The 25,074-nt window shown below is 39.8% G+C and overlaps 1 protein-coding gene across 3 annotated transcripts in view; it reads left to right on the top strand.

The window, feature by feature from the left end:
• Positions 1 to 25,074, top strand: part of tenm1 (teneurin transmembrane protein 1) — an 833,960-nt gene that overhangs the window by 646,331 nt on the left and 162,555 nt on the right. For 2 of the 3 annotated variants that reach the window (XM_060832119.1, XM_060832117.1), the window contains 3 exons: positions 3,873 to 4,058; positions 4,172 to 4,198; positions 7,001 to 7,147. In XM_060832119.1, the coding sequence (XP_060688102.1) occupies positions 3,873 to 4,058; positions 4,172 to 4,198; positions 7,001 to 7,147 (360 nt within the window). The remainder of the gene's footprint in view (positions 1 to 3,872; positions 4,059 to 4,171; positions 4,199 to 7,000; positions 7,148 to 25,074) is intronic. The other variant, XM_060832118.1, reaches the window with a different exon arrangement.

Genomic DNA, 25,074 nt, shown 5'->3' with positions numbered 1-25,074 from the left:
ACACTGGTGGATTTATTGAATCTGCAAATCAGTTCAATAAACAGTATATTAGCAGTTCTTAAATAAAAATGCTCAAAAGATGAACACAACTGGATAGAGGAAAATGCTGGTTGCCATCTATCTGTAGTGCCTTTAATTCCTGTAAAAGAAATAACACTGGTGAGAATAATTATACTCACCTCATATTCTTACACATGGACTTTCTATCAGAGATTATGTTGCGAAAAGAAGGAAGAAGTTTAGTTGGTTTGAATTTCCTTTCCATCGATGAAGCCAATTGTTCCTCTTAACCTTGATACAATACCATTGTAACACACAACAAAATGAATTTTATGGCCTAGTACTAAAGCACTGGCTTGAGGTGTAGTGGTACTCCTCTGGGCAAGGAGCTCTTTGCCCTCATTCTATGCAAGGAGATGATGGCCATGGAAGATTTCTTTTATAATGTGTGCAAGCAGGTTGATTGTCATCCTGAAAATTCTTCCAGTAAACCTGGTATTAGCAGGCAAGATTTCTAGTCAGCCAATCCGCAGAAGGAAATGGCAAGAACACAGTGAGCCAGGCAGCATCAGCAGGTGGAGAAGAAGACATTTCGGATGTAACCTTTCCTCATTTATACCCGAAACGTCGACTTCTCCACCTCCTGATGTTGCCTGGCCTGCTGTGTTCTTCCAGCCCCCTGCCTGTCTACTTTGGATTTCAGCATCAGCAGTTTTGTTTTAACGCTATTTTACCAATAAGCATGGGTGAATCAACTAGAAGTCTATGGCCTGGCCCTCTGAAAGGAGGATGGGAAGAAAAGACAGACTGCTAAAGCAGCACTTTTTCTCCACAGTGGGAGCTAGGATTCACCTTTTGAAAAGATTAGAATACACTATAGCTTAGTGCCGAATAGAAAGATCAATCATTGTGATGGAAATGAGCTGTTTAAGATTGCTTGTAAGTAACCTGACATGGAAATGGACTTGTAATACATAGAAAAGAACAACTTAACATAGAAATTAGCAAGGACATTTTCCGGTGTTTTTCATTTAACATTTATCTAATAAATGTTAAATGATAGAGATTGTGATTTATTCCCTGTTCATATTTAAGATACAAAGGTCAATTTTATAGTCCTTTAAAGTGAGAAAGCTGTATGCAACTGATGCACGGGGTATATTGTATTGCAAATGCAGAATCTGTGTTAATAATTCTCCATGATTTCCAGCTTAATTCCAGTTTAATCTGTTTGATCAAACTGAAATATTTCTGTTCAATCCCCGAGGATTAAATACAGGGACAACATAATTTAGCAGGATTTATGCTAGTCTTACTCTCTTTTCTGTGTGAGTTCATTTTAAACAGGAGTGGAGAAATCTTCACAGATTGAAACATTCTTAAATAAATTCCGTGAGTTGGTTCATTAAATTGTCTTTTGTGAATTTTTCATTTTCTTCTTCATCAAATTTTTTGGATCAAGTTTCCAAATTCTTTGGTTATGTACTCCTATCGTTTCAGAACTTAGCAGTTAATAAAATAGCATGTTCCAATGGTTGTTCATAAAATGCAGATTACAGTCCATAGCCAAATCATACTTGCACAGTTCAAAATATCAACTGTTAGATGTGACCTTGTAATTAAGGAATACCTAACTCAATCTTGAGTGCACTAATAATTACAGTGACAACGAATTTAAGATATTCAATCAAGCTTATAACATGGCATACCTATGCTTGATAGAAGCGATATACATTTATATGTCAGGACATGATATTGCAAAGAAATGGGTTAAAGACATTTACCTTTTCAGAATTACCTGGGAATTAGAGAATCTATATTTCCCTGTTGCTTTCTTCATGGTAATATCTCAGTCGATCAAAGTTGCCAGCCAATAAGCTCACTTTTCTCTTATTGTAAAATAGTTGTGATTGTTTGAACTTTGCTATTCTTGTGTTTGTCCTGATAAGCGAAAATTGAAAACCTTAATCTCTCTTTTCAGCACTGTTTGAGGGTTAATTTGTCTTCTGCTCCCCAAAAGTCTTTAAGAAAGAGAAATCGAATGCTCAGAATTTCTTTTTCAAACAAGGCTAAGATTTATTTAATTGCATTAACAATCTAAAAAAGCATGTATGAATGAAAATAATTGCAATTGTAAAAAGTTAAAGCATTGCAAGAGGTAATTTGGTCCATCATGTCTGCTTCAGCTTTTTGCTCAAACAATCTGAAACTAATCCCATTGACCTGCTCAGTCATTGCCTTGTGTTTTTCACTCCTTCAATTATCTATCAAATTTTCACTTAAAAGAGGAACTGGTTTAATTCCTTGTGGCAAATCCATTTAAGTTCCAGCAAGTTTCTGCATAAAAGCAATCCTGACAGTTACTGTCCTCGAAATGATCATTTTAAATTTATGATACTGATTTCCAAGCAAAGCATTTTTTTTCCTTTATGAACACTATCACAGTTCGTCATGATTGAAAAATCTCTAGATCTGGAAAAATCTGATTAAATAACCTCTTAAGCATATCTGTTCCAGTGGAACTCAGTTCTGTTCTCCTAATCATGGATTCAGGGAAAGGTTAGACAGGTATGCAGGTATATTACAGGTCATTAACCAGTGGAAAGCAAGCAGAAGAAAAAAATAGGTATAAACATTGATCAAATGAGTAAAATTAGGGAGAATCATAATCAAGGGATATTTTAATGCCCACATTACCCCACCCCTGCAAAGTGCAATCAAACTGAACAAACAATGAAAAGATAAAAGAAATTTTAGTGGGCCCAAGATTCTTTTCTGACTGTAATATGTTAGCACCTCAACATGGCTGAAGCCTTCATTGCCAGACTAGTGATGAGAAAGAAATCAATACAGATCAGAAGATATGAGCCTGCAACAGTGCACAGGAAGTTGTGATCATATTGTATTAATTTTTATGATAATTGCAAGAGATATAAGCTATACACAAATCAAAGTATTATTTTTCAAATAACATTTGTGAGGATGGAGGAATGAGGGGAGAGTAAGATTTTACCTAAGAGATGAAATACCAGCTGATAATACAGAAAAAATAAATATAATTTCTGCTAAAATTAGGACAAACTAGCCAAGAATGCATACAAATAAGGGCAAAGATTGATTTGATGTTCCTTCAGGTCAGTGTGACAATTTCTCTGATTATGATGAGTGTAGGTTTTGTGAGAATAAACCATGAAGCTTTCCTTTCTGAGTACGCCTTCTAATCTCTATTCACACCATCACTAAAAAAATTACTTTAACTTCTGTAACATTGCCCAACTTCTCCCCTGTCTCTGGAGACCCTTGGCAAAAATCCTCATTAATGCCTTTGTTACTACTAGACTTAACAATTCCAATGTACTCTCTGGCTAGTCTTCTGCATTCTTCTCTTTATAAACTTCAGGCCATCTTAAACTCTGCTGCCCATGTCTTATCTTGCACCAACTTCCATCCTTTCAGGGCATTCTAGTCTGAGACAAATGAATAACTTAAAAACCAATGCTGAACTAGGCCAACAAACATTAAACGAGCAGCTTCTAATATACAGCCACTGGGTATAGCATATTACCCTTAAAATGAGGTTAATAGTACAGCCATCTGTTTCCAGATTATACAGGGGTGTTACTTTCTGTTATTGCAGATGAATTAAATCTTTCTGTCGTAAATTTGGGCCAAAGCCAAGCACTGTAGCCAAATGTTCAGTTTTTTTTTCCAATTGTAAACTAGCAACAAGCCAATTGGCTTGTTTTAAAATCCTCTCTGGTACTTTAATAAACGCTTAACTTGGCATTTACCATGTGGCTAAAATGTGCTAAGTATAATGGGTCAAATGATTAAGATGTTAAAACAACAAATTGTTCTGTTGTCTCCTGCAGAAATTTGTGAGGTGGATTGTGGCAAGCATGGCATATGTTTAGATGGGTTATGCCACTGTGAGAAGGGTTGGGGCAGCCTAAATTGTGACCAACATGAATGCCACCCACGTTGTACTGAACATGGAAAGTGTAAGGATGGCAAATGTCAGTGCAGTCCTGGCTGGGAAGGAGAGCACTGCACAGTTGGTAAGAAAAACCCAGATGTTTTATCATCTCAAAAAACAGACTGTTTTATCAATACTTTTCATTTTGTATTTTTCATGCCTCATATAGATTTTTTTTTCTTTTCTGTTCTTAAGCACAACATTTGGATAATGTTGTAAAAGGTAAGAAGCAGTTTGTAATATATCTTCATCCATCCGCAGAGATGTGACCATTAGTCTGCTCACTGGGTCAGAAATCTTCACCCAATATTATTTTTCAGAATGAGTGTTTCTTTAAAATATTTCACAACATTTTAGAAAACAATGGCAAAACAATTAAGGGTATTTACACATAAAAGGAAATTAAAATTGGAAGAGATCTAAAACAGAAGACTAATTCACTCTCATCCATTTTACACCATAGCATGGATGCCACGCTTTAACATGAGAGACACTCTTGGATATTTTGAAAATGTAGTGTTTATGGGTAGAAGGATTGTGCCACCATTCCTCTTTCCTTGAAACAGTCTAAGCGATTATTTGGTTTATAGGGGTCGAGGAATAACTGCTTGTGAATCTTAACAAGGAACAGCTCTCATTCTAACAATATATAATTAATTGCATGATAGTGTTGGGGCAGAGTGACTAAATGAAGCACTCAACACCAAGATCCATTTCAATCATCAAAGAGTTTATTGTTTTACTCTGGTGGGGAGAAAGCCTCTGGCAGTCCAGGGATTTCTCCATTGAACAAGAGGAAACATATACTCTTCATACATTTGCTTTTAGCTTGCTGTTGGCCGTTACAAACTGATCACATTATGAATTAATTACAGACATATTCAGGCAGGTTTATCATGTGAACACTGAAAGAAATGCGGATGCTGTGAATCAGAAACAAAATCAGAAATTGCTGGAAAAGCTCAGCAGGTCTGGCAGCAACTGTGGAGATAAATCAGAGTTAACGTTTCAGGTCAAGTGACCCTTCCTTAGAATTCAGAGTTCGAAGCAAGGGTCACTCGACCCGAAACATTAACTCTGATTTCTCTCCGTAGATGCTGCCAGACCTGCTGAGTTTTTCCAGCAATTTCTGTTTCTGTTTGAAGGTTAACCATGTGACTGTCTAATCAGTCCATAGACAGCTTTTGGTCATCCTGTAGTGTTTACCAGAACCTCTTATCACTTATCCTTGGGCCTTCACAAGGCATCTTGTTCAACCACATTCCAGACTTTGCTCCTGCACCAGTTAGTTATTCAGTGCTCCCCTTTTAATAGGAAGGGGGCTTCTTCTCTCTGCCTTTGACAAGATATCCACAAGAGTGCAGCTAAATCCCCAAAAGACTATATATTTATGAACTCGATTTTTGATATATATCATTTGACTACAATTATCTGGGAATTTTAGCCGATGTGGGTCAGACTCTTCCCTCCTATCCCATGATCAATACAAGCTTTGAAGTTTAAAAACAGTTGTAGTGTTTTGAACTTTGACTCCTTTCTAGTTTTCTCTGATGTATTACTTATATTACTCTCACTGTACTGTCCCGCACATCTCTACATATTTTTACATTTAACCCTTTTGAGGGTAACGTGCATTCAGAGTGTAACTGAATGCTAAAATTTTCCAGTAACCTGCTGAATTGTTCTCATACATTTATCCAGTTTATTGCAACAAACTTCTTTTACATAATCCAGAAGTATGGATATTTCACTTTCTCCGATGTCTCAAAGGTGATATCATAATTAAGGCACAAATAAGTATCCTCATTCACAGAACTGCTTGTACTTGCAGAATGGACCGACAGTTAGGTTTTATTAACTTAATTTGTGTCCCATGAAAGCAACCCAACAGATGAATAAAATCAAATTAATGTAAGATTAATTAAAACCATTATAGAATACATGTTCTGGTCAGTGAGCAAGCCTCCAGAAAGGATCATCAGTATTTGCAAGTACATTGAAAATAACAAGGCAATGACAATAAAATTAATCATATTAGTAAACAAAAATGTATTAGTGTTCTAATTCATTGCTCATGATATGAATTGGTGGCACAATATGTTCGGGAGTTGACACTTTGAATGGTGAGTCTCTAGTCTTTAGAGAACATGGGCAATTTGCCTAGAAAAGTAAGAGAAAATAGGAAGAAATTACAGTTTATCAAATCTTTTAAATATCACCAAGATCTGTGAACAGATTTCTTACTCAGGTTGAGGCAGGACTCAGTAGGATAGAGGTACGAATGTAATTTGAAGAATAATTGACAAGAATCCAAACATTGCACTTAATTTTACTTCCAAAATAAAAGGGATGATTGGTGTTAGAACAGTTAACTTGTTTATATGTTTTAAGTAATTAGTCAATATCAGTGAATGAGTTCACACATAAATTTAATAGGCAAAATACACATCAGATCAATATATTCTTGTGTAATTTATTCAATCTATCCCATTGTCCCAGACCCCTTGGACAAGGCAACAACTTTTTCTCGCAGAAGTGGGTACTGCAGATGCTGGAGATTGGAGTCAAGCTTGGAGTGGTGCTGGAAAAGCACAACAGGTCAGGCAGCATCTGTGGAGCAGGAAAATTGGTGTTTCGGGCAAAAGCTGCTGCTCTTCAGATGCGGCCTCACCTGCGGTGCTTTCCCAGCACCATTCTAAGCTTGACAACAACATTTTCTACTTAGTATAAGGTACATTGTTTCCTACACTCAGGAAAACTAACGCATATCGGATGGCCATTTTGCCAAGCACTTTGATAAGCACAAATGTGCACATGTGCCTTTTAACTAGGTCAAAATATTTTTCTTCATCGAAACAAAGTACTGGTGTTGTATTATCTTCTGTCTAATTGCTATTGTGTCACTGTTTAACTAAAAACATTTTGTTTATGTATATTTTATTTTCATATATATATATATCTTAAGGATATAACATTGGTGCAGTGGTCACTGCTTTAATGTTTTTCTTTTTATAATTCTGGCAGAGGGATGTCCTGGTTTGTGCAATGGAAACGGGAGGTGTACATTGGATCAAAATGGATGGCATTGTGTTTGCCAAGCTGGCTGGAGTGGAATGGGATGTAATGTCATCATGGAAATGGTGTGTGATGATAAGAGAGACAATGATGGAGGTACAGTATTTCATTAATCAAATTCTTAATTGAATTGGCACATCATTTTAACTCATTATTGTAAGAAATATTATCCTAATCTTTCACCAAAGTTCTTTCTTGTGCTGTAATTTTGCTTCTATTCTGACCAATCCCTGGATGATATTATGACTCCAGATGGGCCTCCCCCAAATCATTACAAACCGAAGTGAAGAGGGAGGAACTTGCTTTCCTACTTTATTTAACCCACACCTCACCTTGCTCACAAGGATAACTCAAGAGAACGGGTCCCTTCTCTTAAGGATTCCTTTCCCAGTTTCAATATATTTGAAAGGAGCATTTTATTCAAGGTTTTCTTGGGATAAGAAAAGAATGATTTCATTCATTAAGAAAATACACGGAAAAATAGTAAAATGCCAAAGATTAGAGATGCACAGATTAGAGTTGGGAAGGGAGAAAACACATGGATGGTACTTGAAATATCATAACGTTCAAGGTAATGGGGCAAGTGCCTTGTCATAGTGTCATGGAGATGTACAGCATGGAAACAGACCCTTCAGCCCAACTCGCCCATGTTGACCAGATATCCTCACCTAATCTAGTCCTATTTGCCAGCATTTGGCCCATATCCTTCTAAGCCCTTCCTAGTCATATACCGATCCAGATGCCTTTTAAATATTGTAATTGTACTAGCCTCCACCACGTCCTCTGGCAGCTCAGTCTATGCATACAACACCCTCTGCATGAAAAAGTCACCCCTTAGGTCCCTGTTAAATTTTTCCCCTCTCACCCTAAACCTACACCCTCTAGTTCTGGACTCCTCCAACTCAGTGAAAAAGCCTTGTATATTTACCCTATCCATGTTCCTCATGATTTTATAAACCTCTATAAGGTCACCCCTCACCCTCCAATGCTTCAGGGAAAACAGTCCCAACCTATTCAGCCTATCCGTATCGCTTAAATTCTCCGACTCTGACAACATTCTTGTAAATTTTTTCTGAACACTTTCAAGTTTCACTACATTTTTCCAATAGGAGGGTGACCAGAACTCCACACAATATTCCTTGTGTAGATTAGATAGGTCAGCACAGCCTCAATGAGCCGAAGTACCTCTTCTGTGCTCTATAACTTTGTGGCATAACATTTGAAAAAGATATAAAAATCAGTCTTTGACTTGTTCATGATCAGTAGATAGTGAAATGTTGCCATTAAATTGGATGGTTCTGATAGCACAAACATTAGCAGTAGAGTAGTTAGTCTGGAGATTCTTGGTTCTCTAAGTTAAATGGTGACTTTGTTGAATGACACCTTGTTTCCAACTATCAGTGATAGAGATAAGAGTGGCTTTTCTCTTTAGTTACAAATGCAGGAGTGTTTCGTGGATGTTCTTCAGATGTGACCTTTACAGCATACATCCAGTTCTTTTGAACTAGAACACCAGAAGACCATAGAGAGACATGGCTCCAGATACTTGGTTTACCCAATCTAATATGTAGTCCTGGAAGGGGAAAACGTGTCTTCTGCCCATAGAGTCATAGAGATGTGCAGCATGAAAACAGACCCTTCAGTCCAACCCGTCCATGCCAACCAGATATCCCAACCCAATCTAGTCCCACCTGCCATATCCCTCCAAACCCTTCCTATTCATATACCCATCCAAATGCCTCTTAAATGTTGCAATTGTACCAGACTCCACCACATCCTCTGGCAGCTCATTCCATACACGTACCACCCTCTGTGTGAAAATGTTGCCCCTTAGGTCTCTTTTATATCTTTCCCCTCTCACCCTAAACCTATGCCCTCTAGTTCTGGACTCCCCAACCCCAGGGAAAGACTTTGTCTATTTATCTTATTCATGCCCCTCATAATCTAGCCTTGTTTTCTTTGAGTTCACATTATGCCCACAGTCGATGATTAACATACATGAGCTGGTTTCTATTGAGGTGATAATCAAACTCCATTATCGTCACAACCACAGAAGACTATAAGTTGGTTTTTGCATTGCATCTGCTTCTTTGAAGTTTCTGTGCCTGAAGTCCCTTGACATCCTTCTACTCTGATATTCCTCTTGGAACTAAGTACAATTAATCAATTTAGAATTTCTTTCCAGACATTGCCGAATTATATTCTAAGAATTTACATGCATGTATATCTTGGCTAATAAATCTTTGTCTTCCTTTTTTGTCACAATGCAGTCTGTCTTATTTAAAAAAAAATCAATATGTCTATAACTAATTCAGGGCTGTGATCTGATATCATGAAATTTCACAAACACCAAATGCTGTCTCATATTTATGAGGCCAGACTTCAGACAGAAGATTCGTTTTCCAACTATAATTTAGAAAAATTATTCTACTTGAAAATAGCTTTATACCTTAATTCTGAGCTAACATCCGTCTGTAATAAACACAAGATTCTGGAGACCTGAAATAACAAAGAGAAAGTGCTGTGAAAAATTCAGTAAGTTTAGAAGTATCCGTGGCAAGAGAAACTGTGGATGAATTTTCCCATTTTTGGCAAAGTTTGTTTTAGTGAGATTTATGGCACCTAGTCTGTTATGACCCATGGCACCTTTTCTCATATAATCTTCCACTCTTCATCTCTTTAATTATATATTCGGACAGTGCCCATTTCAGAGAATCGTGTTGCAGCAGAAGCAGAAAAGCTGATCACTGCTGCCAGGACTTTATTATCTTCATATCAATGGCACTGTATTTAAGACCTAGCTCTACAGAATATCAGGCACTGCAAGCAGAGAACTGGCCCTCACACTGTGGTCTGGCCTGGTTATCCCCAAGGAAATGGTTCAGAAAGGTAAGTTAGCTCCTTGATTCACTAACAGGAACCTAAAGTTGGTCATGGACAGAACAATGGAAAGAAGAGCAGTAATTTTTCCTGCTGACCTGTGGAAGAGGTCATATCACCAAACTCAGCCAATCTGGACTAAAAGATTGTCCTGGGTCAGTGCAATGCCTCAGGTGAAACACAATGCACAGCAGTTCAGATGGAAGGTTAATGATTTTCTCCACATTATAAGGGTAGGCTCCATCATCTTCTCTCTGCTACCGCCTGGTCACAGGGTCACTACATGCACTACAATTCTCACTTTTTTATGCATCATGCCCACTGAATGGCTCTCACTCACTTAACCCTTTGCAATTCTGACTCACTTAAGACACCTCACCAGCTCTCCTGCTTCAACATCACCACTAACTATTCTTCCATCCACTTCCATCATATTCAGTCCTTCCTTTGGTCTTGTTGTGGAAAGAAATTACTCACAACCAGATCAAAAGGTTGAAAACCATGGAGGCAGTGTGGACAGATGCTGGTTATACCATATGAGGAAAAATGTTGGATTTGGCTGGAGAAGAGTCCATCCACACGTGTGGGGATGGAGAGACCTTAACACTCACCCAACCAAGTAAGGTTCATTATGTTGTTCAGTGATGCTCTCTTATTACTACCAGAATGAACTCATTTGTAACTTTCTCAAATGTTAATCCCTCTTACACAATTGATTCCCTCTCCTTTCTTAGCAGCACTCAGTGAACCTTTGCCTCAAAGAGGGTGGTGGCAGAGGCCACCAGTTCCAGCTGCATCTTTGCGGAGAAAGCCAATGAATGTTCCTAGCAAGGCTTCTCCCTGTACTCTCCTTTAGCTCTGAGGCTGTCACTTTGGTGCTTTCTCGGTTGGGAGTGAGAGCACATTCTGACAAGCATATCACTGACAAATCTCTGCTGTTCATCAAGGAAGAAATACCCACGTTCTCTTGCACTCAGAGGACTTCTGAAAACCGAATATCTTTTCTGTCCCAGGCAGAAGATAGTTCCATGTTCTCAGCTATTAGTGACTTAGCCAAGTCCACAGCCAGGCTTGTCGGAGGCAGTTGGTATACTGGGTTAGGGAGTCCATCAATGCTTATTCCAGCCTGTGTACATCTGGCAGTTAGGATAAAAGTAAAAACTACAAATGCTGGAGATCTGAGTCAAAAAGTGTGCCACTGGAAAAGCACGGCAGCATCAGGCAGCATCCGAGGAGTAGGAGAGTCGATGTTTCGGGCATAAGCCTTTCTTCAGGAATGTGGAATTGGGGGAGCCAAGGGGGCTGAGATATAAATGCGGGGGGCTGTGATGACCAACCAAGTCTTCCAGGTCAACAGGGCCAATCACAACCACCCCATTTAATGTGGCGAATAATGTCCCCAGTGTGCTCCCAGAAACTTTTCAAAGTCTCTGAAAGTTGTCATCCACTTGATGACCAATCACTCTCCTCGTGAAGATTGTGACTTGTGAAAACGCCTCTTCCCAGAGTTCCTGTCACCTCCTTTTCTCCGCGGGATTCCAGCTTCTGCCTTAAATTACCTCTTTTCATTTTAATGATTCCCTCAGCACCAGTTCAACAGCCTCCATCCCGAGACTGAGTTTTCCATGTTCCCCAGAACTCCATGATAGGCTCTGATAAACTCCCTGACAGTTAATGCACCAATTGCAGGATTGATCATGACCAATGCCGGACTGATTTTGAAGTAGAGCCTTGACTGATCAATGCTCAGAACCTGGACTGATGCCGCCACAGCACCATAACTAACACCATGCCTATAATTGCTGGACTGGTCGCACTTGGCTTGCAGTTCAGACAGTGGCCTTAAGCCTAGATCGCAAAGACTCAGATCCCTGGACTCTGATAGGACCAAGCGCCTGATGGTGGACCCTCTAGTCCCCTCTGACACTTCTCAGGACGAGTCACTTTAGACTTTGAGACATGGCTGAGACATGGTCACTTGGTTGAAGCATATGCAATGTGTCTTTCTGCTTAAGTTGCTGGCACATGATGCAGATTTGACATTGATTAAACATGTTATCATACAGTAACATGTTCGCTTCCTTGACTATTCAGTGCTTTGAGATATGACTAGCTACCTGCCTCTCCCTGTGTGCGTGAAAGTAATAAGAGCCACAGAGGCCGGCAGGCTTCAAATAAATGCAAAGTGAGTGTGTGCTAAGAAACGAAACTTAGAGCTATTCAATGTGTAGATGCACAAAATGTGTGTATGCTCTTGTAAGCAAAGCAACTTGGCAGAAGCATGCCGGTCATCATATTCAGTAGATGAGTCCAAAGTGAAGTCCTGAAGGATTGAAGTAGTGTGTGAGTGTCTCTGAAAGTAGACATGATGTTGTGATGAGACTGGAGTTTTGGTGATGCCTAAAAGAATGAGTAAAGAAAGAGAGGAGTATGTAGGGACATTGTGGTGAAGACCCAGAAAAGCAAGAAATCAACTGTTAGTTAATTGCTGTGTCTCTCATGTCAGGAATTGGTACCATCTGGTTTCTTGGCAAGAAGAGAAGATTTAGAAGTTGAAGAGAACTAACTCAACTTAGGCTATTAGAAATGTGATGCATGAAAATAAAGCCATCACAGTTCACTTGCCAAATTCTGACCTTACTGTTTAAACCTTAAGGGCAAAATCAGAATTTATTTTCTCACTGCGAAGATTCTGATATGTTTTTCAATTTCACCATATTTTCTCACATTTCTTACCATTGCTGAAGAGAATGGAAAATTTTCTCAATGTTTCAACAACACTTCTCAGAGGAACTTATGTTCACTTGCCAGAAGGGATCAGTGTTTTGAAATTGGAAAAGAGGACCTTAGTGACTTATTATTTTCCCTATGTAGCCCATGCCCTTGAAGTCTAATTGTCTCACCTCAGTACAATTTGATTCTCTGAAATCAGCTAATTCAGCCCAGAAGAGTGCATCTTTTATATTTGACTTTGTGACTGTTGATCAAGTTAAATACTTGCAGTGCCCTTTGTTACACAACTTGCCCATACATCCCAAGTTTGCCATTAACAGTAGTTCTCATATTAAGTTGGAAAACATCTTTACAAAAGTGAGGAAAACAAAACTAATATTTCCATTTGTGCTGGTTTACCTCCTCATTAAAACAAAATAAGCAAGTATATTTTTAAACTGCTGCCTTCGTGAATACTTGAAACATCATGCACTCTGTGCTATTTACAATAAACACAATTAATGCTTTTTATTCTTGCAATTAAATCATCATTCAGGATTGTTCCTTAAGATGAATACTAAAATAGCTGTAGGAATTCTGTTAATGAGGCCATGTTTTATGAGAGCCACTTCACATATCCTTGTTTTGTCTATGAAGCGTAAATCCAAGTAAAAACCCCGACGCCAGGAGATAAAATTCAAGCATTTTTTTCAGTAAGAATTCTTCATGCTGGTGAATTTTCTCAATGTAATAGAATTATATGAAGTTACAGTTGATTTGGAAGTGCAAAACTTGAGTCTTACTGAAAATTAATCGCTTTTGTTGAAACTTTTCGTCTTGCACCAATCAGGATAATTCTCAAGAAATATCAAAATAAACAGAAAACAACAATTATATTATGAGGTGAGAGTGCTGATTGGTTGACATGTGGACTCTGGTTTTTTTTTTAAGACATTGCCATTAAGAATTCACTATTTAATGATGACTGCCATGAAATTAGCTATTCAGGACTATTATAAGGTTGAGATCATCTCGAACAAAATGTAGCTGCACTGTTCATTTAAATCTATTTCATGGATTGAAGACAGCATAATGATTAGGATGATGAATCTGCACTATTCCTGGGAAGATGAAAGAAATTGAAGTGTTCTGAGCAGCTTTAATTAAATTTTCTCCATACATAAAGGGTTTACATTTGATTCATTTTTTATGATATTGCATAAAAGATTTTCGAGGTAAACATTAACAATGCATAAGGTATTATTTTTTGTGAAGTTCACTATAAATATATTTAAGCACAACTAAATATAAGAAAAAGACCTATTTTAGGATAAATTGGTGTGAGATACCAGGCACTCTGCTCAATCTAATTTCTAATATGAACCCTAAGCCTTTCATTAAAGAAGCTGACTTCATTGCTATTAATGCACCAATATTAAGTTCTGTTGTTGGTTGAAGAAATAAGCATAAGTAGATTCCTAATGGAAAGACAAACTGAATTATTTATTCTGGGACATTTTAGTGCAAACTAACCAATCTCCTCTGATGTTGCTCAAATTGAGTCAAAGCCAGCCTGCTTGATAGAATCACAGAATTGTGAGGTACAAAAGGCAGCCATTCAGCCCATCATGCCTGCACCAGTTCTATTGCCTTCTGCCAAACTGTTGTCTTTTCCCCATGTCACTGCATAACATTTATATCCAAATAATCATTTAATGCCTTCTTGAATTCTTCAATTGAACTTCCTTGCTGTGTGAAATGTTTAGACTGATGAGTGGACTCTCTAACTTCATATAATGCTGACCTTGTTAATATTTGGTGTAACCTGTATTCTTTACTCTGTCCAAGACTTTTTTACCTTTCACCCAATGATCTGTATGTCCTTGCTTACTATGATCTGCCTGTACTGCTCACAAACAAAGCTTTTCACTTGACGAAGTTATTTTCTTTACAACTTAGGTGTACATGACAATAAATCAAATTAATCAGTTTACTCTCACATCACCTGTATTTTGCTTGCAAACCTATTTCAATGTATGCATCCTCATTCTTTTTTATGCGCACGAACAGCTTCTCACCATCTACTCTGTCTAGGATGCTCATGATTTTGAAAATCTCTATGAAATATCCTCTCAGTCTTCTTCACTCTGAGAAGAACAGGCCCTATTTCTTCAACCTATCCACATGACTGAATTCCTCATTCCTGTCGCTGCTGCATTCTTTCCAGCGTATTCACACGTTTCCTATAGTGCAGCTGTACACAGTCCTCTAGCTGATATCTAATAAGTGTCTTGTATAAATGCAACATCACCACCTTGTGTTTGTGCTCTATGCCTCTGCTAATAAACCAGAGAAGTTACCAATGTATTCAATGACTATATATCCCATTCTTTAAGGATGAAACTGCATCTCATCAGCATTTGCAGTGTAACACGAGCAGAGGAAATTAATTCCCAAATGAGAAATACCAGTCAGTGTCTGCACATGTCTTAATAGGGTAACTAAGGGGTCTAGTTAAAGGGCAGGGGAGTTTCATTCCACTGTGTGACCCATCCCAACCCCCAAGTCAGACTCTCCTAAAATGGCTTAGAGATGGGTCTATGTCTATAAATTGGCATGCCAGTTAATAGTACTACACAGCAGGCAGGATGGCCATCAGTCATATGGACGTGACTATTTACAGATTCACCCAAAGAATTTGGAAGCAGGATTGGTGCACACATCTACTGTCAGGGATGATTTACAAATTGTAAGATGCCTCATTAATTATTTTCTGAACTTAACACCAGATCGATTGTACGCAGAGAATCATCATGGTTATAAATAATGTTTGTAAAACACTTCTCTCAAACTGTGTTGGAAATCATTCAATTCTTCTTGCCTCACATTAATACAGAAATACAGTCAGCATTTATATTGTGCTTTTCACATACCTACTGTTCAAATTAAAGGAATTGCTTCTTACATAATACAAGAATATATTTAGATTTTAAAAAATTAAAGAAACTAAATGTCAAGCCGGTTTCTTGGTAAAGCTACAGAAGTAGTTTCAGTTTACTGGGTCACAGAGACAGTCCTGTTAAGTGGAAGTACCGGTGGCTGAGTTGCTCCAGTGGTGGGGATGACATGGATATAGTGGTGTGAAAGTATTCTGTGATGTAATCTTCCTTTTTTTTTACAGCTGAGAACAGTTGTAAAGAAATTAACTTCATCAAGTTGTTTTTCTTCGATCTCTTACAGTTAATCATTGTGAATGGTGGAAGCATTTACAAACAATGGGCTGAATTTGACCAAAAATCAGCTGAGTGTCAGGTTTTTTTTGGGGGGGGGGGGAGGTGCTCAGGTGGTTCACCTCATTATGTTCACCACACATCTATAGCATCATACTTATACTATGGTGTACTCACCAGCAGCTCAAGAACTTGCCACTGCCAGGGTCTCCCAGGATTCACTGCATTGGTGCAATATTTAAAGCCCAGCTATGAACCAGATCAAAAGCTGTTGGCCATGGATAGCCCTTCACAATAAATGTAGCAGAAAGGAATTGAAAAAGGTTTCTGAGGGCACATTGGTGACATTTAGTTACAAAGGCATGCTCACATTTATAAATGTATTGATTCTTCATCATCACCTGTATGACTGACTGTCATTGGAGTTACACAAATCAAGCTGAACAGGCTACCATCCTTGGTCTGAGCATTGCACAGTATAACATCTTCTCATTGTTCAATCTGGGAGTATCATGCGCTGCAAAGCCTTCAGATGGTTGAAAACGTTCATTTTTGTTGAGAAACAGCAAAAATTAAGTAAAGCCAAACTTAAAAAGCTGAATTTGCTTTTGAGAACAGGCAGAGACTGCTTGCCTTTTGAATAATAACAAAAGGACGGTCAATGAATATCACTGCACTCAGCTCTCATGTTTGGAGCAAGGTGCCAATTAAGTTCAATCTCGCTGGTGGTGCCTGACAATGCTGTGCTCTATTGCATTTAAAGTGATATTTCTCCTGCTCATTGTCCTCATTTTCACATGCAGGAAACTATTGTCACTCTGCAAGCTCTTCAGCATCCATCTCACCCCCTCTTTGCCTGTTTCCAATGTGCAGAGTGCAGCATGCTAGGATTATGCTGCACACTCCATCAGGCCTTCACTGCAAGATCTCCTCAAACTCACTGAAGGATCAGAACCTCATCTTCAAGCGGTCTATTGCCTTTTCCCCGATGGCTCTGTTGGAAAAGTGGACTGCAATCAGTTTATACCAAGTTCTCAGTCAAGGGGTTGCATGATGGAGTGGTCAACCATGATTGCAGAGGGTAGCCCTTGTCTCCCAGTTACCCTTGTTCAGCATTCAGACCTTGAAATGAAAATTATAGGCCAATCAGCTTAACCTCGCTTGTTGGTAAAATTCTAGAATCCATCATTAAGGATGAGGTTTCTAAATTCTTGGAAGAGCAGAGTCTGATTAGAACAAGTCAACATGGTTTTAGTAAGGGGAGGTCATGCCTGACAAACCTGTTGGAATTTTTTGAAGAGGTAACAAGTAGGTTAGACCAGGGAAACCCAGTGGATGTGGTCTATCTAGACTTTCAAAAGGCCTTTGATAAGGTGCCACACAGGAGACTGCTGAACAAGGTGAGGGCCCATGGTGTTCGAGGTGAGCTGCTGGGATGGATTGAGGATTGGCTGTTTAACAGAAGGCAGAGAGTTGGGATAAAAGATTCTTTTTCAGAATGGCAGCTGGTGACGAGCGGTGTCCCGCAGGGTTCAGTGTTGGGGCCACAGCTGTTCGCATTATATATTAATGATTTGGATGAGGGGACTGGGGGCATTCTAGCGAAGTTTGCCGATGATACGAAGTTAGGTGGACAGGCAGGTAGTACTGAGGAAGTGGGGAGGCTACAGAAGGATCTAGACAGGTTGGGAGAGTGGTCCAGGAAATGGCTGATGGAATTTAATGTGAGCAAGTGCGAGGTCTTGCACTTTGGCAAAAAGAATAAAAGCATAGACTACTTTCTAAATGGTGAGAAAATTAGTAAAGCCAAAGTACAAAGGGATCTGGGAGTGCTAGTCGAGGATTCTCTAAAGGTAAACATGCAGGTTGAGTCCGTGATTAAGAAAGCGATGCAATGTTGTCTCTTATCTCAAGAGGGTTGGAATATAGAAGCAGAGATGTGCTATTGAGACTTTATAAAGCTCTGGTTAGGCCCCATTTGGAGTACTGTGTCCAGTTTTGGTCCCCACACCTCAGGAAGGACATACTGGCACTGGAACGTGTCCAGCGGAGATTCACATGGATGATCCCTGGAATGGTAGGTCTAACATATGAGGAACGGCTGAGGATCCTGGGATTGTATTCGTTGGAGTTTAGAAGATTGAGGGGAGACTTAATAGAGACGTACAAGATAATACATGGCTTGGAAAGGGTGGACGCTAGGAAATTGTTTCCGTTAGGCGAGGAGACTAGGACCCGTGGACACAGCCTTAGAATTAGAGGGGGTCAATTCAGAACAGAAATGCGGAGACATTTCTTCAGCCAGAGAGTGGTGGGCCTATGGAATTCATTGCCACAGAGTGCAGTGGAGGCCGGGACACTAAATGTCTTCAAGGCCGAGATTGATAGATTCTTGTTGTCTCGAGGAATTAAGGGCTACGGGGAGAACGCTGGTAAGTGGAGTTGAAATGCCCATCAGCCATGATTGAATGGCGGAGTGGACTCGATGGGCCGAATGGCCCTACTTCCACTCCTATGTCTTATGGTCTTATGGAAATGAGCCAGGAATATAATAGAATAGGCCCTTCAGTCCACCATGTCTATGTCAACCAACAGACACCAAACGACACTAATCCCATTTACCTGCATTTGGCCCATGACCAATTATGCCCAGGCATTTTAATGCTCATCCAGATGTTTCTTAAATGTAGCGATAGTACCTGTTTCTGCTACCCTCTCTGCATTTCCACCAACTTCTGGGTGATTTTTTTTTCTCTCAGATCTGTTCTAAAACACTTACTCCTCACTTAAACTTAGGCCGGATGGTCTTGGATATGTCTGCCATGGAGAAAAGATTTTCACGAACTACTCAATCTGTGCCCCTCATAATTTTATATACCTCAATCAGATCCACTCTCAGCCTCCTCTGTTCCAAGGAAAACAAATCCAATCCATCCCTAACTGAGACTTATTATCCCAGGCAACATTGTAGTGAATCTCCTCTGAACCCTTTCCAGTGCTATCACATCCTTGAGATAGTGGGATGACCAGAGCTGCACTCCACCTGTTTATATTATAAAGTTGTGACAAGACTTGCTTCTATATTCTATGTCCCAGTTAACAAAGCCAAATATCCCATACTTGGCTTCCTAAGTTTCCTGAAGAAGGGTTTATGCCCAAAACGTCGATTCTCCTGTTCATTTGATGCTGCCTGACCTGCTGCGCTTTTCCAGCAACACATTTTTAAGCTCTGATCTCCAGCAGCTGCAGTCCTCACTTTCTCCAAGTATCACATATGCCTTCTTCGCCATCCTGGAGACAGTGAAAACTGCAGAAGCTGGCAAGTCAGAGTCAATAAAGTATGGAGCTGGAAAAAGTCAACCTGAAATATCCTGTTTCCCTGATATTGCTTGACCTGCTGTTCTTTCTTCACCATCCTGCCTTGACACCTTCAAGGATTTATGGATTTCTGCACCAATGTGTATTTATTCCTCATACTCCTGAGGCACCTACTATTCATTGTGTATATTCTTACCTTATTAGACCTCCCAAAATGCATTTATCTGGATTAAATCTGTGAATACAGATCAGAGGTATTCATTTAAGACCTCACCCACATCTATTGGCTTCATGCAAAGGTTTCCCTTAAGTCTCTAATATGCACCACTCTTCCTTCTTTCTCTTAATATACTGAGAAATACTATGGAGTTTTTCTTAATCCTTTCTGCCAAAGATATTTTGTGGCACCTGTGGCAATACTATGGCTTTAAGAGGTTGATTGTCCTTTTTTCAAAGGAAGATTTTAAGGTGATGACATGTCTATCAAAAACTCATAAAGTAAACAGTTTGTGAAGCCTTGTTTATTTTTAAAGTTGGAACAATAGAAGCAGCCTGAATGAGTGGGGTCAAGCACCCACAGAACCAGGATTTTTAGTTTTATTTTCTCAGTAGCAGTTGTTGCTGGGTCTGTTGCGACAATACATCTCTTCCTGCTAAGAATTCTCAGAACTCCCCTTGGATTGCTGGCATTTCATGTCACAGAGTCAGAGTCACAGAGATGTACAGGACAGAAAGAGACCCTTTGGTCCAACTCGTCCATGCCGACCAGCTATCCCAACCCAATCTAGTCCCACCTGCCAGTACTTGGCGCATATCCCTCCAAACCCTTCCTATTCATATAACTATCCAGATGCCTTTTAAATATTGCCAATGTTGCAATTGTACTAGCCTCTACTACTTCCTCTGGCAGCTCATTCCATACATGTATCACCCTCTGTGTGAAAGCATTGCCCCTTAGGTCTCTTTTATATCTTCCAGCTCTCACCCTAAATCTATGCCCTCTAGATCTGGACTCCCCCACCCCAGAGAAAAGACTTTGTCTATTTATCTTATCCATGCCCCTCATGATTTTATAAACCTCTATGAGGTCACTCCTCAGCCTCTGCCTCTCCAGGGAAAACAGCCCCAGCCTATTCAACCTCTCCCTATAGCTCAAATCCTCCAACTGGCAACATCCTTGTAAATCTTTTCTGAACCCTTTCAAGTTTCACAACATCCTTTCAAAAGAAAGGATACCAGAATTGCACGCAATATTCTAACAGCGGCCTTATGAGTGTCCTGGACAGTCGCAACATGATCACCCAACTTCTGAACTCAATACTCTGACCGATAAAGGAAACACCTTCTTCACTGTCCTATCTACTTGCAACCCCATTTTCAAGGAGCCATGAACCTGCACTCCAAGGTCTCATTGTTCAGCAACACTCCTTAGAACGTTGTTGTGATTCTGCTCGCCGAGCTGGAAGTTTTTGCTGCAAACGTTTCGTTCCCTGGCTAGGGAACATCATCAGTGCTGTTGGAGCCTCGTGTGAAGCGCTGCTTTGATGTTTCTTCCGGTATTTATATTGGTTTGTTCTTGCCGCTTCCGGGTGTCAGTTTCAGCTGCAGTGATTTGTATGTGGGGTCCAGGTCGATGTGTCTGTTGATGGATGTTCTTGCCGTTTCTGGGTGTCAGTTTCAGCTGTAGTGGTTTGTATATGGTGTCATATGGACACCATATACAAACCACTACAGCTGAAACTGACACCCGGAAATGGCAAGAACATCCATCAACAGACACATCGACCTGGACCCCACATACAAATCACTGCAGCTGAAACTGACACCCGGAAGCGGCAAGAACAAACCAATATAAATACCGGAAGAAACATCAAAGCAGCACTTCACACGAGGCTCCAACAGCACTGATGATGTTCCCTAGCCAGGGAACGAAACGTTTGCAGCAAAAACTTCCAGCTCGGCAAGCAGAACCACAACAACGGATACCCGAGCTACAAATCTTCAATCAGATTTTACTCCTTAGAACCTTACCGTTAAGTGTATAAGTCCTGCTAATATTTGCTTATCCAAAATGCAGCACCTGCATTTATCTAAATTAAACTCCATCTGCCACTTCACCAGCCCATTGGCCCATCTCATCAAGATCGGTTGTAACCTGAGGTAACTTTCTCTGCTGTCCACTCCACCTCCAATTTTAGTGTCATCTGCAAACCCACAAACTATACCTCTTATGCTCATATCCAAATCATTTATATAAATGATGAAAAATAGTGCTCCTTGTGACACTCCACTGGCCACAGGCCTCCAGTCTGAAAAACAACCCTCCACCACCACCCTCGGTCTTTCACCTTTGAGCCAGTTCAGTATCCAAATGGCTAGTTCTCCCTGTATTCCATGAGATCTAACCTTGCTAACCAATCTCCCATGAGGAAACTTGTTGAATATCTTACTGAAGTCCATATAGATCACATTTACTGCTCTGCCTTAACCAATCTTCTTTGTTACTTCTTCAAAAAACTCAATCAAGTTTGGGAGACATGATTTCCCATGCACAAAGCCATATTGACTACCCCTAATCAATCCTATCCCTCAGGATTGCCTCCAACAACTTGCTCACCACCAACATCAGGCTCACTGGTCTATAGTTCCCTGGCTTGTCCTTATCACCCGTCTTAAAGTGAGACAGTGTTTTCTAAGTTTGCCTTTTGTCAAGGGTATGATTATAGAATGTTACCATATTGGAACAGTTAACTAATTATAACTGTATTTATTATTTTGTTAATCATTTTGATAGAGTTACAGCTAAGCCAATTCTTTTCTTTTCTTTTTCCTTTTGTTTTGTTTTAACCATAGTGTCTGGATAAATTGTGTTCTGCTTAATGTCGAATTGCATCTGAAACATGATATATTTTATTTACCTTAAAAATAAGAATACTTCAAGTGTTGACTACCTTCTTAATATATTTTGAGAAGGTTTGGTCTTGCCCATAACAGCTCTCCTTGCCCTCGAAAATTTTAAGGGCAATACTTTTGAAGGGCCTCTCCTGTTTTTAGTGTGCTGTACTTGACATATGCTTCCTTTCCCTTCTTTATCAAACTCTGTGTCCTTTTCCATCAAGGATTCCCTCAACCTGCTGATCTTACTATTCACTCTTTGAGGAACATGCTGGCCCTGAACTCTTATGATACTACTTTTAAAAGACTCCCACTTTCCAAATGTAAATTTACTTTCAAGTAGCTATTACCCCAGTCTATGTTTGCCAGGTCCTATCTGATGCTCTCAAGGATAAGGCATGGCAGCTTCCAATAAGCCTGGCACAGACTTCTAACATGTGGTTTCAATGATCGCAAATGGATTATACAGTGCTAAAATTCAACACCTTTCAATTGATGAAGCCTGCAACATTCTGAAATGGTGTCCTCAACATAACTTATGTTGTCACCAGCATTTTGCCCATCTGCGAAGCCTGCTACGTTTTTCATGAGGAATTGAGATGAAGTACTGTGATCTGGCACAAATTACATCAGTAACAGGCTTGATATCTTTCAGTTGAGGATTGAGAGATCCCACACAGGTCAGAAATGGATTCTTGGAAGCAACAGTTGCATAAAATTCAGTGTGGCTATCACCTTGGTATCTACTGGGATTGATGTCCTTCCACTCTTTGAGGTTTCAAGTTTCCCTTCAGCAGATGGCATCATTCTGTGATAGATTTCCAGGGACATCTGAAAGTTGTGATGTCAATGCATCTCATTCATCTGGAACAAATGGACAATAGATGCAGGTATCCTGTACCTCCAGCATGCCCTGAAAGTACCCTCTGTTGCAGCTTTTTTATTGGAAGCTGTTGGCAGCCCCTGGAGGTTGATGTTTTTACAAGATTGTCCGGCATAATTGTTCCTCTGTAATTACTCTGTGCCTTTGCAGCACAGAGTACAGAATTGAAGTGGAGCCTACATGGTAAGTGGATCAGAGATGAGCCATAATGATGATGCGGTGAGACTGGTGTGACCAATATCAGCCTGAATGGACAGAGGTTGCAGGCAATCACCGCCCATGGAGCATGCCCTGAGATGTTGGATACTGTTGCCAAGATGGGGGCCCTGAAGAGCTGGAGCCATAGGTACCCGTTCTTGCTTTTATCTTGGGAATTGTTGCCATGTAATTTCTCTTTGCTGCATGAGAGTCTAGCAAATTTCAAATAAATGAGATGATATTAACCACTCAAAGATGCAAATAGGCCTCTGACGGCTCACTAGTGCGATTTTCACCTTGCTGCTTAAATCTTGAGTGGAAAATCAGACATTATTTTTTCCAAATTTCAAGGAGCTCATTATTATGAACTCACCATATTTTCCCAACTCAAGCACCTTGACCAACACCATTCAGGGACTGCGAAAATTCAGCAAATGGTTTCTAATTTGTGGCAGCTCTAGTCTGATTTCATCTTACTGCTCACTTATGAAATAAAAGTGGACCTTCCATAACAGAGTAATGCGATTGTCGCCTGCAAATTGCTTTTCGACCTCCTTGCTAATTGCCATCACCATTAATCCTTCTACCCCTTGTCTCCTGAAAGTGTTGATTGCTAATTGGAGTAAGGTATTTTTCCCCTCAGTGATAGATGTTGTAAATGCTGTACCAGATATGGATGTATTTGATTATTGTTTGGAAATAATTGAGATTTAGAAATAGAAATTAACCCTAACAAATCTGGTTGTAATCTTAACTACAGCAGTTTACAAACTGCATTTGGCTTCAATAAATGTGTCCAATTACTATATATCTCATTCCTTAAGGACATAGATTAGATTATTTACAGTGTGGAAACAGGACCTTCGGCCCAACAAGTCCACACCGACCAGCCACTCACCCAGACCCATTCCCTTACATTTACCCCTGCCCCTAACACTACAGGCAATTTAGCATGGCCAATTCACCTAACCTGCATGTTTTTGGACTGTGGGAGGAAATCGGGGCACACCCACACAGACACTGGGAGAATGTGCAAACTCCACAGTCAGTCGTCTGAGGCTGGGAATTGAACCCGGGTCTCCGGTGCTGTGAGGCAGCAGTGCTAACCAATGTGCAACCGTACCGTCCACAAAGCTACCAGAATTTCTTAGAAGTGCTGGGCAGCATTGAAGCAGATTAAGTTTGCGCCAAGTAACTCTTCAAGGACCTCGGGGGCAACATTTTCGTGCATAGGATTGTGCAAGTATGGAATGAGCTGCCAGAGAAGTGGTGGCAGCTGATACCTTTTAAATGTTGTAATTGTATCTGGATGGCTATATGAATAGGAAGGGCTAAGATGGCTATGGACCAAATGTGATAAATGGGACTAGATTTATTTAGAATATCTGGTCGGCGTGGACGAGTTGGACTGAAGGATCTGTTTCTGTGCTGTACATGTCTATGAATCTGTGAAATACATACATTGCTTCAGATGGCTATTTTCAGATTACTTAAGTTGTTCAACAGCAGGTCAACAACAAAAAACAATTTCTTGAAAAAGGTTAAAAAAAACTGGAGATTTTTCAGATCAATACTGAGCACATCTCAATGTGAACTCTACTCTTGGGAAACATATCAATTGGCATGTAGTTCTCACACCTTTTTTTTTGCTTGGCATGTAATAACCTATGTACACATGAACACTGTGCTACCTTTAAAATCACAATAGGGCAATATATCCTTGTTCTCAAAAAACATCATAAAGCATTCTGTAGTCTGTTATGACTGGAATCAATTTCAAAACAAACCATAATGACTTGCCTGCCACTGAAACTCAAAATACTGACCCAAAGTTTGGGAATGAAATTGCTTAACTGCAAACGAATTCACGTGTTGAAAATGGAAAATGACATTAAAAAGTCTCTGAA

The sequence above is a fragment of the Hemiscyllium ocellatum genome, chromosome 11 (assembly GCF_020745735.1).
Source record: "Hemiscyllium ocellatum isolate sHemOce1 chromosome 11, sHemOce1.pat.X.cur, whole genome shotgun sequence".
Classification (NCBI taxonomy): Eukaryota; Metazoa; Chordata; class Chondrichthyes; order Orectolobiformes; family Hemiscylliidae; genus Hemiscyllium; species Hemiscyllium ocellatum.
Note: the sequence above shows the minus strand (reverse complement) of the source record. Positions and strands in the feature narration are given on the sequence as shown.